The sequence below is a fragment of the Coloeus monedula genome, assembly GCF_965178545.1.
Source record: "Coloeus monedula genome assembly, chromosome: 23".
In the NCBI taxonomy this organism is placed as follows: domain Eukaryota; kingdom Metazoa; phylum Chordata; class Aves; order Passeriformes; family Corvidae; genus Coloeus; species Coloeus monedula.
In genome coordinates, this window is record NC_138803.1 from 738,893 (window position 1) to 748,172 (window position 9,280).

The following is a 9,280-nucleotide window of genomic DNA, read 5'->3' on the forward strand; positions in this document are numbered from 1 at the left end:
GGGGCAGGGGGCACATCCTGGCTGGCCCAGGCACGGCGGGGATGTCTCACGCCTCCCCACCCCGGCGTGGGGGCACGGGCGGGAGCCACGGCAGGGTGGCAGGGGCTGGCCCCCACCCTGTGTTCCCTCACTGGCACTGCGATGCTGATAGGGACACTGTGACCCCGATGCTTGCGGTGACCTTGGTGTCACCACGATCCTGAATTTGAGGTTCTGGTCTCTAATAAAGGTGCTTTTTGGGATACGTCACCCTCAGGATGTGTCACCTCCGTGCCCCCTCTGAGGTCCCCCATCCCTGGGTCCAGCTGGCATTGCCAGGATGAGACTCTGTGGATTTGGGGTCTGGCTGTGCTTGGGGCAGTAATGGGGTGACCCCAGTGCCAAGAGGGTGCCCCAGATCCAGCTATGGATCCCAGTGACCCGGGCTGGGAAAGGGGCAAGGAGTAGAAGGGAAGGATGGAATGGAGGTGAGTGGTGCAGGGCTGGGGTGCAGGAGGGTGGAAAGGAAGGGTGCAGGGGAGGGGTGCAAGGATGGGTGAAGGGATGGGGTGCGGGGGGGAGGGCAAATAAGGTGTTCAGGGAAAGGATGGGGTTGGAGAAAGGGTGTTGTGAACCAAAGTGATGGGGTGCAGGGGAGGGATGGGGTACAGGGGAGGGAAATAAGGAGTGCAGGGGCGGGATGAGGTGGGAGAAGGGGTGCTGAGAGGGGAAATGCTGGGGAGCAGGGGGTAGGGAAGGGATTTGATGTAGGGGATGGGGTGCGGGGGAGCAGTGCAAGGACGAGCAAAAGGATGGGGTGCAGGAAGAGGGGAAATAACGGGTGCCGGGGGGGCAGTGCCAGCGAGGCCACTCCAGTCCCCGCATCCCCGGCCGGCCCTGCCAGTGCCGCTCCTCCCGGTGGGGGCGGGCGGGGGCCGGTGGCTGCGGCGGGAGGCGGCGTCGGGGGGGGCGGGACAGGGGGGGACACCGGGCAGCAACCGAGCGCCGCCGGGCTGCGGCGTCACTGCGGGCCTGCGGCGGCCCCGCTCCGGCACCGGGAGACGCCGGCAGAGGGAGCGGCACCGCGGCACCGGCACCGGGCGGCACAGGTCCCGGAAGCGGCTCCGGTCCCGGCGCCGCCGCGCAGCCGCCGCCCCTGTCCCGGGCAGCGCTGAGCGGGGACACCGGGCCCGGCCCCGGGATGGGGCCCGGCGGCCCCGGGAGCGGCTGGCCCCTGGCCGGGACCCTGCTGGTGGCCGTGGCCGCCTCGATGGGTAAGAGACATACGGGGAGCGGGGAGGGCCGGGGGATCCGGTGCCACCCTGCGCCTGAACACGGTGCCACCGCCCGTGACACGGGGGTCCCGCTGGGTGGGACTCGGTGCCGCCAGCCGTCACTGTGAGTCGTGCCACACAGTGCCCCTTTGACCGGGGGTTGCTTGCACCGAAGTGTCCCCCTGGGCACTCTGTCCGCCCCCCGCCCCCCCCCAAACCCACCTCCCATTTGCTGGTTTCGGGGTGTCCCCGGCAGCCGCTGACCCCCGGGAACAGCAGGCAGGGAGACGGTGGCTGACCGAGCCGGGATGTCCAGCCCCGGGGAATCTGGGGGCTTCCCACGCACGAACCCCGTGCCTCAGTTTCCCCACTTGCCCCCGAGCTGCCGTGGTCCCATTTTGGGGGGTGTGAATGCCGTGTGAGACCCCCGCAAAGCCCATCTCCGTGGCTCCCGGCACGCTGCCCCCGCGCCTCCGGCCGCCCCCGGGCCTCGGCCCGCGGCTATTTCTGGGAAGACAGGTGGCACCGGCCAGAAATAGAGCGGGAAGTGCCACTGGAACACGCGGAAGGGGGGAAGCTGGGCGGATCTGGGGGAATCTGGAGGGGTCGGGGAGCTGGGTCTGCAAGGGTGTGGGGGGCACATCCTGGAGGGCTCCAGCAGAAGCTGCAGGGGGGTCTGCAAGGGTGTAGGGTTGGATGGAGTAGGGTGTGGGGGTCCATAGGTGCAGGATCGAGCAGGGTTTTAAGGGATATGGGGCAGGATGGGGCAGAGCGGGGGTTTGGGGAGTCCATGGGGCAGGATGGACCAGGACGAGGGAATAGGACACAGTGGGGTACAGGCTGTGCTCATGTGGGGGATGGAGGGCATGGGGTGCTGCCGATGCTCCCAAGGGTGGTGATGGCCAGGTGCCCCAAGGCCCTGGTGATGGGTGGCTGTCCACAGTGGCCGGGGGCGAGGACTGCCTGTGGTACGTGGACAGAAACGGGTCATGGCACCCTGGCTTCGACTGCGAGTTCTTCACCTTCTGCTGTGGCACGTGCCACCAGCGGTACTGCTGCCGAGACCCTCTGCGCCTGCTCACCGAGCGCCAGCAGCGCCACTGCCTTGCCTTCAGGTGCCACAGCCAGGGCTGATGGGGCTGGGGGCTCCCCTGGGCGGGCTGGGTGCTGGGACTGAGTGCTGGGCATTAGTACTGGGTGCTGGTCATTGTGTGCTGTGCATTGGGCAGAGGTGCTGGGTGCTGGGCACTGGTATTGGGTGCTGGGCAGTGTTATCTGGGCCCTTGTACTGGGTATTGGGCATTGGGTGCTGGATTCTGGGGGCTGTGCACTGGTATTGGGTACTAGGCACTGGTTCTGGATGCTGGCCAGTGGTACTGGGTGTTGGACACTGGTACTGAGCAGTGGCACCGGGTGCTGGATGCTGGGTGCTCTGCACTGGTACTTGGCAGGGGCACCGGGTGTTGGGCACTGGGCTCTGTTATTGGACGCTGAATGTGGGTGCTGTGCACTGGTTCTGGGCACTGGGAGTGGTACTGGGTGCTGGCAGTGCTGCTGGGTTGCCGGGCTATTGGCTCTGGGTGCTGGATACTGACACTGGGTACTGGGCACTGGGCAGTGGTGCTGGGTTTTGGATACTGGTACTGGGTTGTTGGGCCCTGGGCACTGGTACTGGGCATTGGTGCTTTGCAGTGAGTGCTGAGCACTGCTACTGGGTGCTGTGCACTGGGTACTGGTACTGGGGGCTGGTATTGGGTTCTGGGTGCTGGACACTGGTACTGGGCACTGCACATTGAGGGGGATGGATGCCGTGGACTGGTCACTGGTACTGGGGGTTGGCACTGGGTGCTGGACGCTGGTACTGAGAATTTGCACTGGGTGCTGGGCAGCGGTGCTGGTGTTGGGCACTGGTTACTGCTACTGGATGCTGGTCACTGGGCAGTGGGCACTCGTACAGGGCACTGGAACTGGGTACTGGGCACTGCTACTGGGTGGGCAATGCTACTGGGTGCTGGGCAGTGGTCACTGGTACTGGGTGCTGGTAGCGGTTCTGGACAGTGTCACTGGGCATTGGTACTGGGCACTGGGCAGCGTCACACTGGGTGCTGGGCAGTGGTACTGGACAGTGCCACTGGGTGCTGGGCACTGGGCAGTGGACAGTATCAGTGGGTGCTGGCCGGGGGTGTGTGCCCCGGATGCCCCCCAGGCCCTGCTCCCCACGCCCGGGGGTCCCACAGCCCCAAGACCATCGCGGGCATCGCCTCAGCCGTGGTGCTTTTCATCGCCATCGTCACCACCATCGTCTGCTGCTTCATGTGCTCCTGCTGCTACTTGTACCAGCGCCGGCGGCACCCCCCCACCCCCCTGCAAGGTGCGGGGCTGGGGGCAGGGACAGGGGTGCAGGAGAAGGGGGTGCAGGAGGGTCCTGTAGGTAAAGGGGGTGCGGGGGTTGAGGGGACCTGGGGGAATGGGAGGGTGCAGGGATGGGGGATGCACAGATGGGGGGTGCTGTAGGTACAGGATGAGTGACTGGGGGAGCCTGGATGGATGCCTGTGGGAACTGTGGGCTACAGGGATGGGAGGTGCAGGAGGGTCCTGTAGGTAGAGTGGAGGGCTTCGGGAAGAGGCAAGGAGGGGGGATCCGGAGGGATGCAGGGGGGGATCCGAGTGTGGGGGTTGGGCAGCAGGGATGGGGGGGAGTGCAGGAGGGTTCCTGAGGTACAGGGTGGTGGGATATTGAGGGGGCCTCGAGGAATGCAGAGAGGCCTGGGGGTGGAAGGGGGGAGCTGCAGGGATGGGGGTGTGCAGGATCCTGTAGGTACGGGCTGAAGGGGTCGGCGGGGGGCTGGAGAGGTGCGGCGGGGTTGTGGTGCAGGGTGGAAGCTGGAGGGATGAGGGGGAGCAGAAGAGTCCTGTAAGTGCGTGGGGGGGGGGTGGGGGAGGCAAGGAGAAGGGGGGCTGTTGGAATGCGGGGGGGGCGGGAGGGTGGGGGGGTGGACTTCAGGGATGGAGGTGTAGGAGGCGGCATGGGGTACACGGATGGGGAGAACAGGAGGGGTCCTGAGGTACAGGGTGGAGAGGTTGTGGGGTGGTGAGGTGGTGGGACCTGAAGGGATGTGGGGGGAAAATTGGGCACTGGATTGGGGGCTGCTGATACTACCCTGGTGCCCACCACCCCGAGGCACCATCCCTGTCCCAGTGCCGGGGTGCCGCAGACCTCCCCAATCTCTCCCGCAGGCCCGGAAATCCCCTTGTGCAGCTACCCCCCCGCAGCTCCTCCAGCTCCCTTCCCCATGGACCCCAAAGCCGGCCCTATGCCTCCCCAGCCTGGCTTCGCCCCCATGGCCATGTACCCCTCGCCCAGCCCTGCCGTCCAGTACCCCATGTACCCCTCCGGCCCCCCTGCCTACAACCCCACAGGTGAGCACCGCGGGGGGAACGGGGTCCCTCCCTATTCCCGGGGGGGGCCCGGTGGCCCGGTGACACCCCCTCTGCTCCCCCCGCAGCACCACCGCCCTACACCCCGGCACAGCCCAGCTACCCCGGAGCATAGGCCCCCGCCGGGACCCCCGCACCCACTGCCGGCCAGCGGGGCCGGGCTGGGGACCCCCGGGACCCCCCCTGCCGCTGGAGGGGTGCCCCAGCCGGGGCTGGATCGGGCTCTTCTCGGCCATCCTGGGGTGATCCGGTGCCAGCAGAACAGGGCGTCCCTTGTGCCGCACACTGGGCCCTTTGTGGGTGCCTACCCCTGCGGCTCTGGGTGCCAGCAGCCCCGAGCACCCGCGGCAGGGTCCCCAGGGGGGTCCCCCGAGGGCCGTGCACCGCTGTCACCCTGCACGCACACTTCAGGATTCACCCCCGGGGTAGGCATTAAACCACGTCTTGTGCCCACACCCTGGTGTCGTCTCGGTGACTCTGTAATGGGGAAAGAAGGGGAGGGCAACACCTCCAACCCCTTCCCGCCAGCTTTAAGATGGGGGAACATGAATTCCGCCCTGCTCCTTCTGCTCCCGAGAGTTCTCCATCCCAAAATTGTGTTGGGATGGGTCGTTCCTACCAAATCAGCCGCTTGGATGAGCCAGCCCGGAGTGCTGCAGCCTACCCAGCCCCTCTCACTCAAAATGGGGGCGTGAAACCACCCTTGGACATCTTCTGGGTGAGAAAACAGCAAATTCAGCGCTGGGATGGGGACTGTGGGTGCAGGGACGATTCTTCTATCCACGCTCCCTCCCCTGGACAGGAATAAATGGGGGAGGGTGGGTGGGTGGTGTCACCCCGATGGTTGTTCCTGGTGGGATTCATCCCCCCCACCGTCAGTGGCTAAATTTGGGACCAGAGTCCATCAGTCCAGGAGCACAGCCAGGCAGACCTGCCTGGAGGGACAAACTCCTGTCCCATCTCCCAGGCCCTTGCGTCCTATCACCCCCCAAACCCCTCTGAGGAGCCCGGGGTGGGGGGAGCTGAGGGGGTGCAGCTCCAAGTTTTATTGAAGTGGGATGGAGAGGAAAAGAAATAATAATAAAAATAATAATAAAAACAGCGAGGTGGGTGCTGGGGGGAGGGGTGGGGGTGTGTGTACACAGCCAGCTGCGTGGGGGGCTCAGGATCTGGGGACCCCCCGCTCCCGGAGGTAGAGGTCACGGATTTCGGCCAGGCTGCGGCTGAGCGTGCCCAGGGCCTGGGCGATGCTGCGCAGCACCGCCGTGGTCTCCCGACGGCTCTCGGCGTATTCCCGGCGGAACGCCCGCATCTCCTGCACCAGCCGCTCACTGGACTGCACGAGGCTGAGCTGGGGGCACTCGGGGGTCCCGTCCAGCCCCGCTGCCCCAGGGGGCCCCGCCTCTCCCGCGCCGCAGTGACTGAGCTGCTCGGCCTCCTGCTCCAATAGCAGGCTCGGGAAGTCGGAGCCCAGCGGCTCCTGCTGCCCGCCTAGGTCGCCGAGGGAGAGTTCGGGGGCTGCGGGGCGCGGGGGGCTCCGGCTCCAGCCCTCGCACAGCTCCCTGGGCGGGCAGATGCCAGTGCGGGGCAGCCGGCGCTCTGAGCCGCGGCCGGGAATGCCGTCGGGGCCGTGGAAGGGCTCAGTCTTCACCTCCACCGGCTCCTCCTTCACCGGCTCCTCCTTGACACCTGTGGGAAGGACGGGGAGCACAGGGCAGCTGCAGGGATCTCCAGTGTCTCCAGTGCCCCACGGACCAAGTGACAGACCCTCTTGTCTCCATCCCTGTGCTCCCACATGCCCTCTCCTTCCCCCAGTCCTGGTTCCATCTATACATATCTCCCTAGTCCTGTGTCCCTCATGGTGGTTCAACTCTATCCCGTGTCCCTTGTCCCTCTCCTGGTCCCAGTACTCCCATATCCCTGTCCTGAATGTGGTGTCCCCATGTGCCTGCATGGTCCTGGTACCCCCACATCCCTGTTCTTGTCCCAGTATCCACATGTTCCTTGTCTCTGTCCTGGTCCTGCCCCATGTCACTGTCCCAAACCCACCATGTCTTTGCCCTGTTCCCAGCCCCTTCTTATCCCTGTCCAGTCCCAGTACTGCCTGCCTTTTGACCCTGTCCTAATCCCAGTCACCCATATCCTTGTCCTGATCCTGGTACCCTTCTGTCCTGGTCCAGGTGCCCCTGTTATTCTCTGTGTCTTCTATGTCCCTGTCCTGGTCCTCCCACATCCCTGTCACCTGTGACCCTGCCCCACTGTTCCTGCCCCAGTCCCTCCATGCACCTGTACCGGTCCCAGTGTCCTAGTCCTGGTATTTCCCACATCTTGGTCCCAGTCCCCTCATGTCTGTGTCTGTTCTAGTCCTCTCACATCCCTGCCCTGTTTCCCTGGATCTGTGTCCCAATCCTTCCATGTACCTCTCCCAGGCCTAGTGCCCCCATAATCCCTCATGTCCCTGTCCCCATCCTCCATGTCCCTGCCATTGTCCCCTGTATCCGTGTCCCAGTCCCCCACGGCATGATCCCAGTGTCCCTGTTCTGGCCTTAATCTCCCATGTCTCTGTCCTGGTCCCTCTACACACCTGTCCTTTTCCTGAAACCTGACCAGTTTCTTGGTCCTGGTCCCCTGCTCTCAGTCCAGGTCCGTGTCCTGGTTACACCATGTCCCTGTACTGGTCCCAGTGCCTCTGTGTCCCTGTTCCAGTTCCCCATGTTCCTGTCCTGATGCCCTGTGTCCTGGTTCCCCAGGTGCTGGTCCAGGTCCCCCTAGTCCCCATCCCCATCTCTCCATGCACCTGCCCCTGTGTCCGGGTCTGGCTGTGTCCCTTTCCTGATCCCCCCCACCCTGGTCCTGGTCTCCTGTGTCCCTGCATGCACCTGTCCTGGTCCCAGCGACCTGTTTCAGTCTCAGTTCTCTTGCATCCCAGACCCAGTCCCCCATGTCTGTGTCCTGGACCCCCACATCCTGGTCGCAGTATCCCCATGTCACTGTCCTGGTCTCCTGTATCCTGATCCCCTCACATCCTAGTCCTGGTCCCCTGTGTCCCCGTTCCTCCCAATCCTCTCCTAATCTCAGTGGCCCTGTGTCTGTGTCCTGGTTTCCCATGTCCATGTCCTGGTCCCACATGTCCTGGTCCTTGTCCCTCGTGACCCTGTCCCTCCATGCATCTGTCCCGGTCCCAGTGTCCTCATGTACCTGTCGCTTGCCCCCACTTCCTGATCCCATTTCTCCTTGTCCCATTCCAGCTCATCCGTGGCCCCTTTTCGGTCCCCCATGTCCCATCCCGGTCCCCCCAGCAAGTCCCTGCCCTGGTCTCCCATGTCTGTGTCCTGGTCCTCCATGTCCCTGTCCCACCATACACCTGTCCCAGTCCCAGTGCCTGTGTCTGTGTGCCGGTCCTCCCGCATCCCGCTCCCAGCATTCCCGTGACCCTGCCCCGTTCTCCCCTGTCCCAGTCCCAGTCCCGGTCCTCCATGTCCGTCTCTCCACTCCTCCGTCCCGGCCCCAGCCTCTCCGTGTCCGTGCCCCGTCCCCGCGCACTCACCGTGCTGTGCAGACCCCTCGGCGCTGCGCACCGGAGGGTCGGTTCCGGCGGCGCCGCGAGGTCCCCAGCCGGGCGCGGGGGCGGGCCCTGGGCCGGGCTCGGCCGCGCCGTTCCCGCTGCTGCCGTTATTCCCGGTGCTCCCGTTCCTGGCGGCGGCCCTGCCGGCCGGGCCCTGCCGCTCCAGCCGGTGCCGGCTGATCTTGTCCCCGGCGCGGCGGCGCAGCCCCCGCCAGCGGTTCTTCACCTCGCCGATGTCGCGCTGGTGGCGGCCGGCGGCGTTCACCTTGTGCGTGATCCGCCACCAGATCTTCTGCTTCTCGTACGCGTTCACGGTACCGGCGGCGGCGCCGAACAGCAGCGGCTCGTACCGGAGCACTTCGCTCATCAGCACCTCCAGCTCCTGCAGCGTGAAGTTCGGCTTCCGCTTCAGCAGCCCCCGCCGCGCCCCGCCGCCGCCGCCCGCCGCCGCCATGCTCCCCGCCGCCGCCGCCGCCTCATGCCGCCGCCCCGCCGTCCATCGCCGCGGCCCCGTGCCCTGCGCCGGTTCCCCGGTGCGGAGCGGGGGGAGCGGGGCCAGACGCCCCCGATAGCCCCCGTCGGGCGCTGCCGCTGCCGGGGCCGGGGCCGGGGCCGGGACGGAGCGGACGGGCCGGGGCTGCAGCGCGCCCCCTACCGGCCCCGCCGCGCGCCGCTCCGCCCCCGGTTCGTTACCGGCGGCCCCGGTGCGCTAAGGGCGCCCCCTGCCGGCCCCCGGCCCCCCCCCCCGGGAGCTGCGCTGCCCCGCTCCGCCCCGCCCCCGTGGGTTTAGGGGACACCGCCGATGTTTGGGTGATGCCCCGGTGCTCCCACCCCGCGGCCGGCCGGATGCTCGGTGTGGGAAGTCCCAATGGCCCCGCGGTGCCCGGTTGAGGTCCCGCCTTAGCGAGGGCCGACCCAAGGGGCAGGAGAGTGGGGGCAAGGGGCGTGGGGACCCCCCGGTACCGATACCACTCCTCCCGCTGGGCCCACGGCGCTGCGCGGCTGCGGAAATGCCCCCAAAAAC

At 66.5% G+C, this 9,280-nt stretch overlaps 2 protein-coding genes across 3 annotated transcripts; one reads left to right on the top strand and one right to left on the bottom strand.

Annotated features, from left to right (window-relative positions):
* Positions 1–964: 964 nt before the first annotated feature.
* Positions 965–5,148, top strand: SHISA4 (shisa family member 4). Of its 2 annotated transcripts, none has more exons than XM_082295993.1 (5): positions 965–1,253; positions 2,197–2,368; positions 3,491–3,684; positions 4,491–4,673; positions 4,760–5,148. In XM_082295993.1, exons 1-5 carry the CDS (start codon positions 1,181–1,183, stop codon positions 4,804–4,806), a joined length of 669 nt encoding a protein of 222 aa, XP_082152119.1. In that variant the 5' UTR covers positions 965–1,180; the 3' UTR covers positions 4,807–5,148. The 2 variants fall into 2 exon arrangements, with proteins under 2 accessions (XP_082152119.1, XP_082152120.1); XM_082295994.1 differs by having other exon boundaries at positions 3,491–3,624.
* A 580-nt stretch (positions 5,149–5,728) lies between these two features.
* On the bottom strand, positions 5,729–8,866 carry LOC309581608 (uncharacterized protein). The gene is made up of 2 exons (XM_082296304.1): positions 8,239–8,866; positions 5,729–6,380 (listed from the first exon to the last, which is right to left on the bottom strand). Exons 1-2 carry the CDS (start codon positions 8,708–8,710, stop codon positions 5,854–5,856), a joined length of 999 nt encoding a protein of 332 aa, XP_082152430.1. The 5' UTR covers positions 8,711–8,866; the 3' UTR covers positions 5,729–5,853.
* Between the last annotated feature and the right edge of the window lie 414 nt (positions 8,867–9,280).